Below are 16,953 nucleotides of genomic sequence, written 5' to 3'. Positions count from 1 at the left end.
CCAAGTTCTCCTGTTACCCTTGGGAAAATAAAAGAATTGGTGACTAAAAGATCATGTTTGTGGAAAAAATATGATTTTTTTATTTTCACGCCTGGGCGTTATAAACTTCTGTGAAGCACTGGGGGATTCAAAGTGCTCACTACACATCTAGATAAGTTCCTTGGGGGGTCTAGTTTCCAAAATGGTGTAATTTGTGGGGGTTTTCCACTGTTTTGGTACATCAGGGCTTTTCCAATCGCGACATGGTGTCCGATCTCAATTCCAGCCAAAAAAGTCAAATGGCGCTGCTTCCCTTCTGAGCTCTGCCATGCGCCCAAATAGTGGTTTACCCCCACAAGTCGGGTATCAGCGTACTCAGGAAAAATTGCACAATAACTTTTAGGGTCCTGTTACCCTTGGGGAAATAAAAATTGGGGGTGAAAAGATCATTTTTGTGGAAAAAATATGATTTTTTAATTGTACCGCTGTACGTTATAAACTTCTGTGAAGCCCTTGTGGGTTCAAAGTTCTCACCACATATCTAGATAAGTTCCTTGGGGGGTTTAGTTTCCACAATGGGGTCACTTGTGGGAGGTTTCCACTGTTTAGGTGCATCAGGGGCTCACCAAACGTGACATGGCGTCCGATCTGAATTCCAGCCAATTTAGCATTAAAAAAGTCAAATGGCGCTCCTTCCCTTCTGAGTTCTGCCATGCACCGAAACAGTGGTTCCCCCCACATATCAGATAGCGTACTCAGGACAAACTTCACAATAACTCTTGCGTCCAATTTCTCTTGTTACCCTTGGTAAAATCTAAAAAAATTGAACCTGAAGTTTTTTTTTGTGAAAAAAAGTTAAATGTTCATTTTTTTTTAAATATTCAAAAAATTCCTGTGACGCACCTGAAGGGTTAATAAACTTCTTGAATGTGGTTTTGAGCACCTTAAGGGGTGCAGTTTTTAGAATGGTGTCATTTTCTATCATATAGTCCCCTCAAAGTGGCTTCAAATGTGATGTGGTCCGTAAAAATAAAATGGTGTTGCAAAAATGAGAAATCGCTGGTCAACTTTTAACCCTTATAACTTCCTAACAAAAAAAATTTTGGCTCCAAAATTGTGCTGATGTAAAGTAAACATGTGGGAAATGTTACTTAAGTTTTTTTGTGCCGTATCTCTGTGATTTAAGGGCATAAAAATTCAACGTTGGAAAATTGCGAAATTTTCAAAATTTTCGCCAAATTTCTGTTTTTCTCACAAATAAACGCGAGATATTTGAATGAAATTTTACCACTAACATGAAGTACAATATGTCACGAGAAAACATTGTCAGAATCACCGGGATCCATGGAAGCGTTTCAGAGTTATTACCTCATAAATGGACAGTGGTCAGAATTGTAGAAATTGGCCTGGTCATGAACATGCAAACCACCCTTGGGGGTTAAGGGGTTAATTGGAACTGTATGGCAGAGTTTAAAAAAAGAAAACAAACTGGAATACATTAAAATGAAATCCCAAATTGGCCACTTTTGGCCTGCCAACAGTCCCTCTAGGGAATCTATCAGTAAGATTAACCCTTCTAAGTGGTCTATATGGGTACGCAGGCCATAGAAAGTGGAATAATGTGGTACCTTGATATCTGCAATCCAATGTCTTATTCCAGAGAAATCCACGTTTTTCTCATATGTAAATGAGCTGTTCAGATCTATGGGTCGGACATTGCTCTCAGTGAGAATATGTCTCCAGAGCTTATTTTACATGAAGGGGAAGTTACAAGTGTGATGTGTAATGGCCACTCTGTGCTTGCCTGATCTCGCTTCAGAGCTGTGTGTGATTATAACTGACACATCATTCAGGAAGCAAGGTCTCAGACTAATCTAACTTGTATAATACTTTTTAAACCCTAACTATAAAACACAAGTTTAATAGGACGTTGGTTCAGGTTTACATAATTATTAGTTTACTATAAAGATAGAAATACTGATAATGTGCCAGACGCAGTTTATTCATCAGGAAGTAGACTATCAGGTAATTTCCTCACATACATTGAACTGAATGAGGCAGATGAAGGATGTATTGATGGCATATTGTGTAACTCAATAAACTTTGTGTGATGTTTCTAAGTATACCTCAATGTTTGCTTTTATATAGGTACAGGAGAGCATTTGAGTCTGAACCAACGCTTCAGTCTGGAATTAACTATGCAGTGCTCCTTTTGGCAGCTGGGCATCAATTTGATTCTTCGTTTGAACTTCGTAAAATTGGTAATTTGACTTGAATTTAATTCCTCTTTTTTATTTTCCATACTTTGTGTGATCATACATTACAATAAACAATGCTCCGTTCATATACGGTATATAAAATCTTCTGCCCTCAGTAGATGTTAAACCTCTTACATTCATAAAGTACTGTTACTTCTGACTGTATTTTGCAAAACATATACAGGCAATTTGCTATTACAAGTTGCTACGTTTCTCAAAAAGGCACCCAATGCCCTAAAATGCTCTAGCATTATCAGTAATGCTACAGGGTTAAGTCCTGGTGCTGTGTAACAACTGGGTTCATTTTGAGGAAATTTCTGTGATACATGCAGGCTCGGACTGGCCCACTGGGAGACAGGTGAATTCCCTGGTGGGACCCTTAACATCACAACATGAGCTGTAATAATACACTTGATTCACTATTTACAGACTAAGGCCTGCTTCACATGTCAGTGTTTAAACACATAAGTGAAAAAATGGTACCTGTGTTGTGCATTAGTGTCATCAATGTGTCGTTATTTTTACGTCAGTGTGTCCGTTTTTATCATCATTGTGTCATCCGTGTGTCTGGTGTTACCATCAGTGTGTCAGTTTTTACCATCAGTGTGTCCGTTTTTACCATCAATATGTCATCATGGTGTCCATTTTTACCATCAGGGTGTCCATTTTTACCATCAGTGTGTCCGTTTTCACCATCAGTTTGTCATCCATGTGTCCGTTTTTACAATCAGTGTGTTATCGGTGGTTTTCACAGATGGATAAAAAATAGACAAAGCTTCTCCTATACTTTGCAGTGTTAAATATGGACAGCACAGATGACACACAGGCACGTTATGCCAGTTTGGACTGTTTGTGTCATTGATAACTGTTTCTCACTTACCCGTGATGCCCATATCGTGCTCTTTTGAAAGACCAAAGTAAAATTGTGAAATGAGAGCTGGGCAATCTTAAGGGGGTTTTACACATAGCGATATCGCTAGCAGTATCGCTAAAGCATCACCGATTTGGTGACTTAGCACCGATATCGCTAGCGATATCACTATGTGTGATACTTAACTCCGACCGGCTGTCCATCGCTGATTGCGCAACTCCATTTCTCGTCGGGCGCTTCCTGTGGCGCCGACGAGCGACGTGTGGAGGCGGGCGAGAGGACGTCAGGATCGCCGCGTCTGAAAGGTAAGTATCGTCCGCTGCATCACTGTGAGATCTGCCTGTGAGGCAGCTCACTAGCGATCATTTAGCGATGCACCAGCGATCCTGACCGGGTCGTATCGTGGTCGGGATCGCTGGTGCATCGCTAAATGTAAAAGGGCCTTTAAGTCAAATTCTCAATTTACAAATCTGCACCACGTATAAAGACTCGCATGGTACCATTTGTAAAAACCAAAATCAACTTGTTTTAGTTCTTTACGAGAATTGAAGTAGGATACCAAGTATGTATACATTTGTCTCTCAAGTTACATTATTTCAACTTGAAATGTTCTCTTTTGAAACATTATCACTTAAATTTACATTATATGCATAATTTTTTTTAAATTGATTTTGTTTTTTATAATAAAGGTATTTAACTCTTTGAATAAATAGTGTTAATGTTAAAGCAGTATAAACCTTTTAGAAAACTATCTGAAGGAGACATAGAGTAGCTACAAACAGCCATTGACTGAGTCACTTTTTTATATACATCATGCTCTGGCAACTGATTGACATCTTTCTCCCTATACCGTGCACTGGTAAAAAGCTGTCAGTCAACAACAGAGGGAAGACACAGCTTATGAATATCAAGGATTTCTGAGTGCATCTCTCAGCAGACTATTGTGTGCTGCAGACTATCTTGTCCTGCAGTGATTTTTTTGAAAACTACTGCAATAAAAATAAGGTAATGATACAGTTCCGGAATCTAGATTATTACGCAACATCTCATTCACCAGTGGTTTTCAGCCTGGACGGTCGCGTCTTGGCACCGTCCAGGTTGAAAACTAATTATCCCTCAGACATGGATTACGGCATGGGACAGAACGACAGAAATCAAGGTCTTTGGTGGAATAAGGCGAGGTTGTAAGTATGGTTTAACTGAGATTATTAAAGGAGTCTGTGTCAGTTTTTCGATTAAAGGACTTTATTCTGGGTGTCTGTGTTTTCTTACAATGTGACTATGGGGTTAGTAAAGGGGGCGTATTATTGACGCCTCTCCATTACTAACCTCGGGACTTGACGGCACCTGACAAATACAAAGGTGACCTCAACCCACCCAACTATCACCTCACTTGCCACCTCTACAGGGCAAGTGGGAAGAGCCGGGCAAAGCGCCAGAATGGGCGCATCTAATAGATGTGAGTTTTCTAGGTAGCTGCAAGCTGCTATTTTTAGGCTGGAGGGGGCCTATATCAATGGCCCCTTACCAGCCTGAGAATACCAGCCCCCAGCTGTCAGCTTTAGCAAGGCTGGTTGTCAAAAATGGGGGGGGACCCCATGCTGTTTTTTTAATTATTTATTTAAATAATTGTAAAACAGTGTGAGGACCCCTCTATTCTTGATAACCAACCTTGCTGAAGCTGACAGCTGAGGGCTGCAGCCCCCAGCTGTGAGTTTTGCCTGGTTGGTTAAAGAAAATAGGGTTTTTCGCTGGGTCTTTCTTTCATTAATTTAGTTATATCGCAGGTGTCAGGTGAGAAAACCCCGATCATAACCTCCTGCTGTCACTGTTATTAGCGGCAGCAGGTGTCGGATGATGGGATTAATAGTCCCAAAAGCCCTCACCTGCTGTCATCATTCTGACTTTAACCCCTTCCTGACATCCGACGTACTATCCCGTCCACGGTACCCGGGCCCGTATGACCGTGGACGGGATAGTACGTCTACAGCGATCAGCGGTGCCCACGTGGTGAGCGCCGCTGATCGCGGCCGGGTGTCAGCTGATTATCACAGCTGACACCCGGCACAATGTGTCAGGGGCAGTCACGGACCGCCCCTGACACGTTAACCCCTTGCACACCGCGATCAAACACGATCGCGGTGTACCGGGGGTTAAAGGGAAGCATCGGCAGGGAGGGGGCTCCCTCCGTGCTTCCCTGAGCCCCCCACGGCAGCGCAATGTGCAGCGCTGCTGCTGGGGGCTCCTTTCCTCCAGGCCCCCGAATCCAAGATGGCGACGGGGGCCTGCAGGAAGCTGGCTTCCTCAGTGCCTGCAAAGCGCAGGCATGAGGAAGCCTTCTGCAGTGCCTGTGTCAGATCGCTGATCTGTCACAGTGATCTGTGATGTGACAGATCAGCGATCTGTCACAGGACAGTGATGTCCCACCTGGGACTATTTAATAAAGTAAAAAAAAAAATTAAAAACGTGTAAACATAATTTTAAAAAAATCGCCAAATATATTAGAAAAAAAAAAATATTCCCCCAATAAATCCATTTTTTGGAAATAAAAAAAAAACAATAAAAGTACACATATTAGGTATCGCCGCGTCCGTAACGACCCGCCCTATAAAACTTTCCCATTAGTTAACCCCTTTAGCGAACCCCTTAAAAAATAAAAATAAAAAACGAAGCAAAAAATAATGATTTATTATCATACCGCCAAACAAAAAGTGTAATAACGCGCGATCAAAAAGACGCATATAAATATCCATGGTACCACTGAAAACGTCATCTTGTCCCGCAAAAAACGAGCCGCCATACAGCATCATCAGCGAAAAAATAAAAAAGTTATAGCTCGCTGAATAAAGCGATGCAAAAATAATTATTTTTTATATAAAATAGTTTTCATTGCATAAAACCGACAAAAACATAAAAAAACGACTTAAATGAGGTATCGCTGTAACCGTACTGACCCGAAGAATAAAACTGCTTTATCAATTTTACCGCACGCGGAACGGTGTAAACGCACCCCCCCCCAAAAGAAATTCATGAAACGCTGGTTTTTGTTCATTCTGCGTCCCAAAAATCGGAATAAAAAGCGATCAAAAAATTCCACGTGCCCGAAAATGGTACCAATAAAAACGTCAACTCGTCCCGCAAAAAATAAGACCTCACATGACTTGGTGGGTCAAAATACGGAAAAATTATAGCTCTCAATATGTGGTGATGCAAAAACTATTTTTACAATAAAAAGCGTCTTTTAGCGTGCGACAGCCGCCAAACATAAAAACCGCCATAAATAGTAAATCAAACCCCCCGTTATCACCCCCTTAGTTAGGGAAAAATAATAAAATAAAAAAAAATGTATTTATTTCCATTTTTCCAATAGGGTTAGGGTTAGGGCTAGGGGTGTGTTGGGGTAGGGTTAGGGCTAGGGTTAGGGCTAGGGTTAGGGCTAGGGTTAGGGCTAGGGTTAGGGGCGTGTTGGGGTTCGGGTTGGAGTTAGAATTGGGGGTTTCCACTGTTTGGGCACATCAGGGGCTCTCCAAATGCAACATGGCGTCTGATCTCAATTCCAGCCAATTCTGAGTTGAAAAAGTCAAATGGTGCTCCTTCCCTTCCAAGCTCTGCTGTGCGCCCAAACAGTGTTTTACCCCCACATGTAGGGTATCAGCCTACTCAGGACAAATTGCAAAACAATTTTTGGGGTCCAATTTCTCCTGTTACCCTTAGGAAAATAAAAAATTGGGGGCAAAAATATCATTTTTGTGGAAAAAAATGATTTTTTTATTTTCACGTCCGAGTGGGGTTTCCACTGTTTTGGTACATCAGGAGTTTTCCAAACGCGACATGGTGTCCGATTCTCAAAATGGCGCTGCTTCCCTTCCGAGCTCTGCCATGCGCCCAAATAGTGGTTTACCCCCACATGTGGGGTATCAGCGTACTCAGGACAAATTGCACAATAACTTTTAGGGTCCTGTTACCCTTGGGAAAATAAAAATTGGGGTGAAAAGATCATTTTTGTGGAAAAAATATGATTTTTTAATTGTACCGCTGTACGTTATAAACTTCTGTAAAGCCCTTGTGGGTTCAAAGTTCTCACCACATATCTAGATAAGTTCCTTGGGGGGTTTAGTTTCCAAAATGGGGTCACTTGTAGGGGGTTTCCACTGTTTAGGTACATCAGGGACTCTCCAAACGTGACATGGCGTCCAATCTGAATTCCAGCCAATTTTGCATTGAAAAAGTCAAACGGCGCTCCTTCCATTCTGAGCTCTGCCATGCGCCGAAACAGTCGTTCCCCCCCACATATCAGGTATCTGCGTACTCAGGACAAATTGCACAATAACTTTTGCAGTTCAATTTCTCCTGTTACCCTTGGTAAAATAAAAAAAATTGAACCTGAAGTATTTTTTTTATGAAAAAAAGTTAGATGTTCATTTTTTTTTTAAATATTCAAAAAAATTCCTGTGACGCACCTAAAGGGTTAATAAACTTCTTGAATGTGGTTTTGAGCACCTTAAGGGGTGCAGTTTTTAGAATGGTGTCACTTTTTGGTATTTTCTATCATATAGACCCCTCAAAGTGGCTTCAAATGTGATGTGGTCCTAAAAATAAAATGGTGTTGTAAAAATGAGAAATCGCTGGTCAACTTTTAACCCTTATAACTTCCTAACAAAAAAAAATTTTGGTTCCAAAATTGTGCTGATGTAAAGTAAACATGTGGGAAATGTTAGTTATCAAGTTTTTTGTGTGCCGTATCTCTGTGATTTAAGGGCAAAAAAATTCAAAGTTGGAAAATTGCGAAATTTTCAAAATTTTCGCCAAATTTCCATTTTTCTCATAAATAAACGCAAGTTATTTGAATGAAATTTTACCACTAACATGAAGTACAATATGTCACGAGAAAACTGTCAGAATCACCGGGATCCATGGAAGCGTTCCAGAGTTATGACCTCATAAAGGTACAGTGGTCAGAATTGTAAAAATTGGCCCGGTCATGAACGTGCAAACCACCCTTGGGGTGAAGGGGTTAACATAACTCTCATCATTCTCCCTTGCTTGCGTCGATCGCCGGCAGAGCAGGGGAGAATGTTGAGAGACATCTTCAGCACCAGCCGCTGGGGAACAGCGCTTACTGTAGAGCTTCTTCCCCGGTGCCGATGTGTGTCACACGGATTACATCAATGTGTGTTCTACATGTGCACGTGTGCGTGACGTTTTAATGTCCTTGCTGATATGTGCACAGACCCATTCATTTGAATATGTTTACGTGTGTCAGGGACACGGATTTTCCCTAAATATTGATTTATCTACCAAACCGGTTTGTGAACAGATGTATGAGTAGATTTATATCTAAGATCTTGCAGGTATAGATCTAAAAACTATTTTTTTTAGTAGAAGTAGTAAAATATGTAGGCTTTTGACAATGAGAATAAACCAGAAAAATAATAAGTTGTTCTTTTTGAAGTCCGTTTTGACAGAAGTTGTCATAAGTTGCGTTGGTCTCTCATTTAGCAACCGAATTGATCCTTTGTGCTTATATTAATGTTATGCTAGTGACAAAAAATGAGCGTTAAATTGAAATCAGGTTTTAGCTTGGACTTCAACCGAAAGTTGGGACCGTAGTAGGAAAAAGTTGAGAACTCGTCCGTTTTAAGTATAGTTGTTGTTTTTTTTTAATATGGAAGTTGGTGGCAGATGGATCTGGATGTTTGGGCAAAGCTTACACTAAGTGACACTATTTTTTGCTCAGTATATAGGTTTTATGAAAGCCTTTGCAAGACAACAAAATTGTGGCAAGCATCGCCTTTCTTCTTTAAAGGGAACCTATCACCATGAAAATGTTGTCCAATATTTTGTTATCATGTTAAAGAGTGGAGTAGCTGAGCATATTGATATATAGTTCTATGGCATAATGTTGAATATATAATGGCTTGTGAAAGTATTCACCGCCTTGGAATTTTTCATGTTCTGCTATTTAACAACATGGAATTTCACTTTTTTTTTATGGTTTGCATCAGTTCATACAAACATGCATACACTACTGTGAACATATTTTTATTTTTATTTTTTAACGAAGCGAGCAGAAATGTTAAAAAAAAAAAAATAACTGAAAACTTCGTTGTGCACTAAATGATTACTTTAGCAGTGTGCTTTGGCCATTGTCTTGTTGGAATGTTGGCCTTTGTCCCAGTCTCAAAACAGACTGAAACAGATTTTGCTCAAGAATATCCCTGTATTTCACATCATCCATCTTCCACTCTACTTGAACTGTTTTCCTTGTCCATGCTGAAAAACATACCCACCCCATGATGCTGCCACCACCATGTTTCACTGTGGGATGGTTTTCTTGGGGTGATGAGCAGTGTTAGTTTGGCGCCAGATAGAGTTTACCTTGGTGGCCAAAAAGATCAATTTTGGTCTCCTCTGACCACAGCACCTTCCTCCATACATTTGGGGAGTCTACCACCTGTTTTTTGGCTAACTCAAAACAAGCCTTAAATTTTTTGTGAGTAATCAAATGCTTTTTTTTCTGCCCACTCTTCCGTAAAGGCCACCTCTATGGTGTATACGGCTAATTGTGGTCATATGGACGAATACTCCAGTCTCTGCTTGGGAACTCGGCAGCTCCTTCAGGGTTCCCTTCAGTCTGTGTGCTGCCTCTCTCATTAATGCTCTCTTTGCCGGGCTAAGAATTTTGATGGGCGATCCTCTCTTGGCAGATTTGTTGTGGTAACATGTTCTTCACATTTGATGATAATGGATTTGACAGTGCTCCAATGGATCATCAGAGATTGGGATATTTTTTTATAACCCAACCCTGACTTGTACTTCTTAACATCTTTGTCCCTGACTTGTTTGGAGATGTTTTTGGCCTTCATGGAGGTGTTTGATTAATTGTGCCTCTTGCTTAATGGTGTTGCAGCCTCTGTGCTCTTTCAGAAAAGGTGTGTGTATATACTAACCGACCATGTGACACTTAAGGTACTGTCACACTTAGCGATGTACCATCGATCCCGACCAGCGATATGACGCGGTCAGGATCGCTGGTACATCGCTAAGTGGTCGCTAGTGAGCTGCCAAACAGGCAGATCTCACTAGCGACATCGCTGGGGACGGGGGTCGCTACTTACCTGTCACACCAGGCGATCCTGCATTCTCCCGCCCGGCTCCACGCATTGCTCGTCGTCACAGCAGGAAGTGCCGCAGGAAGCTGACGACGAGAAACGGTCCTGAACGTTCTCGCACGATCAGCGATAATCAGCGGGGGAGCGGGTCGTAGGTAAGTATCAGACATAGCGATATCGCTAGCAATATCGCTATAATGTCACTAGTTATAGCGATATTGCTAGCGATATCTTTTAGTGTGACATGCCCTTAAGATTGCACACAGGTGGACTTCCTTTCGCTAAGCATATGACTTATGAAGGTAATTACTTGCACCAGAAATTTTTAGGGGCTTCATCGCAAAAGGGGTGATTACATATGCACATGCCAATTTTTAGTTATTTGATCCCATATGTTTAATTTATGGCTATATTTTTTCGCTTCACTTTATCAACTGAGACTACAGTTGTGGACAAAATTATCGACACCCCTGCAATTTTGTCAGATAATCAGTTTCTTCCTGAAAATGATTGCAAACACAAATTCTTTGGTATTATTATCTTCATTTAATTTGTCTTAAATGAAAAAACACAAAAGAGAATGAAGCAAAAAGCAAAACATTGATTATTTCACACAAAACTCCAAAAATGGGCCAGACAAAAGTATTGGCACCTTCAGCCTAATACTTGGTTGCACAACCTTTAGCCAAAATAACTGTGACCAACCGCTTCCGGTAACCATCAATGAGTTTCTTACAATGCTCTGCTGGAATTTTAGACCATTCTTCTTTGGCAAACTGCTCCAGGTCCCTGATATTAGAAGGGTGCCTTCTCCAAACTGCCATTTTTAGATCTCTCCACAGGTGTTCTATGGGATTCAGGTCTGGACTCATTGCTGGCCACCTTAGAAGTCTCCAGTGCTTTCTCTCAAACCATTTCTCTCTCACCCATGACAGCACCACGGAGAGAGAGGGGATCCGCCCTTCAGGGACAGGAACCTACAGATAAAAAGGGCGGTACCTCTCCTCCGCCTTCAGTTGGGTTCCTGTCCCTGACGGAGGGACCCACAGGACGGTACCTTTCGTGTGTCCAGGATCCGGGGCCGGCCTGACCGGTGATGGCAGCGGGGAGGCCCCTACCTCGGGAGGGTGCGGTGCCCGAAGCCGCCACTGCTGGGGCCGATGCGGGCTGCCGGGTGAGCGGGCGGGAGTGACGCCGGAGCCGCCGCTCTGGAGAGGAAGTCGGGGCTCGCGGGGACCCGGTAAACATGCGGGCGGTGCCGGGGTACAGAGGTGTACCAAGATGGCGGCCGCCCCGGAAGTAGAAGCTGGCTTCCGGGTCCCCAGAACCGGCGCATGCGCAGGGGCGCTCTCCCGGGGACCGCAGTGCAGGATGGGAGCGGTGACGCCAGCTGGGAAATTTTAAAATGGTGTCTGCACAAGCGCTCCGGGCTGGAGGCGATCCTGAAGGGGATAGTGACCAGCAACAAGAGCAGCAAGCCAGGCAGCAGCACCACAATCATCGTCAAGGAACGCAGTACGGATGGTCATTCCAGTAGTCACTCCACGCAGCATAGCACGTCAGCTGCAAGGAGCAAATCGCCACCTGGAGAGCAGCCTATTCAGGACCTGACTCCATCTCCCGAATCTATACCTGCAGCCGCATACCTTTGGATGAGTGATCTTCGTGAATGTTCACCATTGTATTAAAAGTTCCATTTCCCTTACTAGGGAAAGAAGGGGAAAAGAACAGGGAGTGCCCCACTTGTGCTAGTCCCCTACCTATTTCTTGAGAAAAAAAAAAAAAAAGAGCCATGTACAAAAGAAATCCTCTGTTAGGAAACTCCGGATTTGGCCTCTGACCTAAAAGCTGCAATTAAATTGGAGGTCAGAGTGTCCTTACATCCCTTAAGCATAGGGACAAATCAAAAAAGTAAGACACAATAGTGATTTCCCAGTCGGATTCCTCGACATCGGGAGAAATCATGTCAAAACCCTCAGATTCCAGTTCCTCATCCTCAGACGAGGAAACAGAGGGGCGTCACTGCTTCCCCCTAGACGAGGTAGACAAACTAGTGAAAGCGGTAACGTCTACCATGGGGGTGCTGGACCCTAGGCCTGATAAAACAGTCCAGGACATAATGTTCGGGGGACTGGGCCAGAAAAGGCGCGGAGAGTGTTCCCGCTAAATGAAAATGTGCGGGGTCTAATCAAAAAGAATTGGATAAGCCGGACAGGAAAAACACCACGGTCCCTTCCCTTAAAAAGGAAATATCCCGGTGAGGAAGAGGGCCCAAAGCTCGATGTAGCTGTCGCAAAGGCCTCAAAAAAAAAAAAAAAATTTGCCCTCCCCTTTGAGGACATGGGCACCCTCAGGGGTCCCCTGGATAAAAAGGCAGATACCTTTCTTAAAGGTGCATGGGAGTCAGCTGGAGGTAACTTCAGGCCAGCCATAGCGGCAACATGTACTTCGAGAGCCCTAATGATTTGGGTGGACCAACTAGGAAAGCAACTAAGAGAAGGGACGCCAAGGATAAAATCCTAGACTCTATCCCAGTAATAAGGGGAGCGGCTGCCTTCCTATCGGACTCATCGGCAGACTCAGTCCGGTTATCGTCCAAAGCAGCAGCACTCTCAAATGCAGCTAAGAGGCCCTTTCGGAATAGAAAGTGTTTTCAGCGGAGACCACCGAGAGAGCAAAAGTGGGATGACAAGAGAAGAGAGAGAGGGTTCCTCCTCTGCAACTTGTCCTGAGACAAAAAGCCCTCTAGGTGACAGTTTGCTCAGGGTGGGGGGAAGGTTAACCCCTTTTTCTCCCAGCCTGGAAAAGAATCTCAACCCATGGATAGTAGGGCCTCCGGCCATTCTAGGCTGAGCGTGACTGCATTCGTCAGGTGTCATTTGCTAAGCAGCTTGAGCCTGGGCCGGGACCCGAATGGGAGACCAGCCCGCGCTAGCAGGTCCGGGGACATGCGTTTTAAACAAAAAAAAAAGGAGCCCTCCAGGAGGTTCCCCTGCAGGGAAGGGGCAAGGGGTTTTACTCCCCTCTTTTTCCTGGTGACCAAGCCAGGCGGCAGGTTTCGGACAATTATAAATTTAAAAAAAAAAAATTTAAAACTTCAAAATGGAGTCTATCAGGTCCACCACCAAAATCCTGTTCCCGAACTGCTTCATCTCGGTGTTAGATCTCAGCGACGCCTATTATCACGTCCCCATTCACAAAAACTCCAGGCAATATCTCAGGTTAGCCATCTCGATAAAGGGCGAGATAAGAACTCCAGTATAGAGCCTTGCCATTCGGAATATCTGTAGTTCCACGGGTATTTACCAAAATAGCGTCAGAGATGATGGCCCATATAAGGGAGCAAGACATAATAATAATCCCGTATCTGGACTATTTTTTAATAGCAACCAGCTTGGCTCAAAAACGCTGGGAACAGAGGGACAGAGTGATGGACACTCTGCAAGGCCTGGGCTGGCTCCTGAATCTAAAAAAATCAAGATCGGAGCCCAGCAGAGTACAGGAATTCTTGGGTCTAACATTGGACTCAAACATTCAAGAGTGCCGCCTCCCAGACCGCAAGAAGGAGAAAATCGCTCAAATTGTAACGAGCCATCCAAAATCCCTCCATGACATTAAGAAAAACGATGTCACGACTAGGTTCTCTCTCCGCCTGCCTGCCAGCAGTCCAATGGGCTCCGTTACACACGAGAGATCTACAGTGGGATGTACTAGCCAACTAGTCTGCAGTAGGGGGACACCTAGAGGGTCGTATTACCCTAAATTCAAAAACTACTCATTCCCTAACCTGGTGGAAAAGCCAAGACAACCTTTCCAAAGGGATCCCCTGGGTAACAAAAATAACACACATAGTTACCACAGATGCCAGTCCCACGGGGTAGGGAGCACACATGAACAACGAAGTGGCCCAGGGTACGTGGGGAGTTCAAGAATTAGAAGCCTCCTCGAACCAGTAAGAGCTCTTAGCAGTGGGCTACGCATTAACACATTCTTACACCTGCTCCGGGGTCATCATGTCCGCATATTTTCAGACAATCGAGTCACAATAGCATATAAAAATCATCAGGGGGGAACCAGGTCCCGAGCCCTAATGGACACATTCTCCAGAGTCCTCAAATTAGCAGAGGCAAACCTGCTATCTCTGTCACCACTACACATCCGGGGCACGGAGAATCAAAGGGCAGACTTTCTGAGTCGCACCCAATTACGACAAGGGGAATGGGTCCTAAAGCGGTCCGTTTTTCGGCAGATTGTAAAAATGTGGGGGGACCCGGACATAGATCTGTTCGCCAACTTCAGAAACAAAAAGTGGAAACTTTCTGCTCCATAGACCCCAGGGGGAATCCTCTAGCTCTGGACGCCTTCATACTCCCATGGACATGGGGCCTAACATATGCCTTTCCCCCGATCATGCTGATCCCAGCAGTGCTAAGAAAAGTCAGGGAGGATGGGGTAAGAATGATTTTAATAGCCCCCTTCTGGCCCAAAAGAACCTGGTTCTCCTGGCAAAGAATATTCTCTCTAACCGACCCATGGATCCTCCCGGATCTCCTGGACCTGCTATCGCAGGGGCCAGTGTTACACCCTCAGGCAGGGAGATTCCATTTAACAGCATGGAATTTGAGAGGGCACTGATGAGAGACAGAGGGTTTTCAGAGAACCTGATAACCACATTACAAAAAAAAAAAAAAAAAGTAGGGAACTGGTTACGATGAGAGCCTACAGGAGAATGTGGAAAAAAAGAAAAAATTCTTATCCACTTCGGGGGTAAAGGTTCAGGATGAGGTTCATATTGACAAAATCCTAGAATTTCTACAAAAGGGCCTAGAACAGGGTCTAGCGGTCAACACATTAAAGGTACAAGTAGCGCCTTGGGCACCTTTATAACCATAATGTGGTAGGTAATCCATGGGTGACAGATTATTAAGGCCGTATCCAGATCCAGGCCGATAGCTAATCAAAGATTACCATCATGGGATCTAAATCTTGTACTATCCACGCTAACAGGCCCTCCATTCGAACCTATTCACTCAGCATCCCTAAGAATCCTGTCGTTAAAAACAGTGCTTCTTTTGGCGCTAACATCAGCTCGCAGTGTGAGCGATATGCAAGCTTTATCAGTAGGGCCACCTTTCACAAAGATTCTAGATGATAGGGTCATTTTAAAGCCTGACCTGGCATATCTACCGAAAGTGTCATCACACTTCCATAAGTCCCAAGAGGTAGTCCTTCCTTCATTCTGCCCAAATCCTAAAAAAAAAGGGAGAAGACAAATTCCACACCTTAGACGTGATGAGGTGCCTAGTGCAGTATCTAGAGGCCACCAAGAAATATAGGAAGGAAGGCTCTCTTTGTGTGTTTTCAGGGACCTCGGAAGGGACTCAAAGCATCTAAGAGTACCCTGGCAAGGTGCATAAGGGATGCGATTGCCCTGGCATATTCATCCAGTGAAAATACCATCCCGGAAGGGTTGAGAGCCCATTCCACAGGAGTGATGGTGACCTCATGGGCTGAAAGATCTGAGGTATCAATAGAACAAATCTGTAAGGCGGCCACCTGGTCATCACCTTCGACCTTTTTCAGGCACTATAGATTAGATCTAGCCTCTACGTCTGACCTGACCTTCGGGAGTAGGGTCCTTCAGGTGGTGGTCCCTCCCTAAGCTACCAATCTCTGTAATTCTCTCCGTGGTGCTGTCATGGGTGAGAGAGAATAGCTTAGTTACTCACCGATAACGGTGTTTCTCGGAACCCATGACAGCACCCGCTTATTCCCCTCCCCTTCACGAGTGTGGTGGGCACGTTTTACTGTTAGTAGAGTGTTTCCGTTTAGGCACGGTGCTTCTGATAATAAGCAATATTATAATGTTGTGCATATATTTCTGTTGTCTAACTAACCTGGAGACCCTCTGATGCTCTGTAACCAACTGAAGGCGGAGGAGAAGTACCGCCCTTTTTATCTGTAGGTTCCTGTCCCTGAAGGGCGGATCCCCTCTCTCTCCGTGGTGCTGTCATGGGTTCCGAGAAACACCGTTATCGGTGAGAAACTAAGCTATTTCTAGTGCTTTTTGAAGTGTGTTTTGGGTCATTGTCCTGCTGGAAGACCCATGACCTCTGAGGGAGACCCAGCTTTCTCACACTGGGCCCTATATTATGCTGCAAAATTTGTTGGTAGTCTTCAGACTTCATAATGCCATGCACACGGTCAAGCAGTCCAGTGCCAGAGGCAGCAAAGCAACCCCAAAACATCAGGGAACCTCCGGTATGTTTGACTGTAGCGAATGTGTTTTTGTTTCTTTGAGTGCGTCTTTTTTTTTCTCCTGTAAACTCTATGTTGATGCCTTTGCCCAAAAAGCTCTACTTTTGTCTCATCTGACCAGAGAACATTCTTCCAAAACGTTTTAGACTTTTTCAGGTAAGTTTTGGCAAACTCCAGCCTGGCTTTTTTATGTCTCGGGGTAAGAAGTGGGGTCTTCCTGGGTCTCCTACCATACAGTCCCTTTTCATTCAGACGCCGACGGATAGTACGGGTTGACACTGTTGTACCCTCGGACTGCAGGGCAGCTTGAACTTGTTTGGTTGTTAGTCGATGTTCTTTATCCAACATCCACACAATCTTGCATTGAAATCTCTTGTCAATTTTTCTTTTCCGTCCATATCTAGGGAGGTTAGCCACAGTGCCATGGGCTTTAAATTTCTTGATGACACTGCGCACGGTAGACATAGGAACATTC

The 16,953-nt window shown here is 43.9% G+C and overlaps 1 protein-coding gene across 2 annotated transcripts in view; it reads left to right on the top strand.

Moving 5' to 3' along the window:
- The window catches only part of MAP3K5 (mitogen-activated protein kinase kinase kinase 5), a 339,184-nt gene that overhangs the window by 183,197 nt on the left and 139,034 nt on the right, over window positions 1-16,953 (top strand). For both annotated transcript variants that reach the window (XM_073575888.1, XM_073575887.1), the window contains exon 8: window positions 2,128-2,240. In XM_073575888.1, the coding sequence (XP_073431989.1) occupies window positions 2,128-2,240 (113 nt within the window). The remainder of the gene's footprint in view (window positions 1-2,127; window positions 2,241-16,953) is intronic.

This window comes from Dendrobates tinctorius, unplaced genomic scaffold (assembly GCF_039654945.1).
Source record: "Dendrobates tinctorius isolate UK_male_01 unplaced genomic scaffold, ASM3965494v1 ptg000046l, whole genome shotgun sequence".
NCBI classification, from domain to species: Eukaryota; Metazoa; Chordata; class Amphibia; order Anura; family Dendrobatidae; genus Dendrobates; species Dendrobates tinctorius.
The sequence above is the reverse complement of the archived record's forward strand: the minus strand, read 5'-3'. Positions and strand labels throughout refer to the sequence as shown.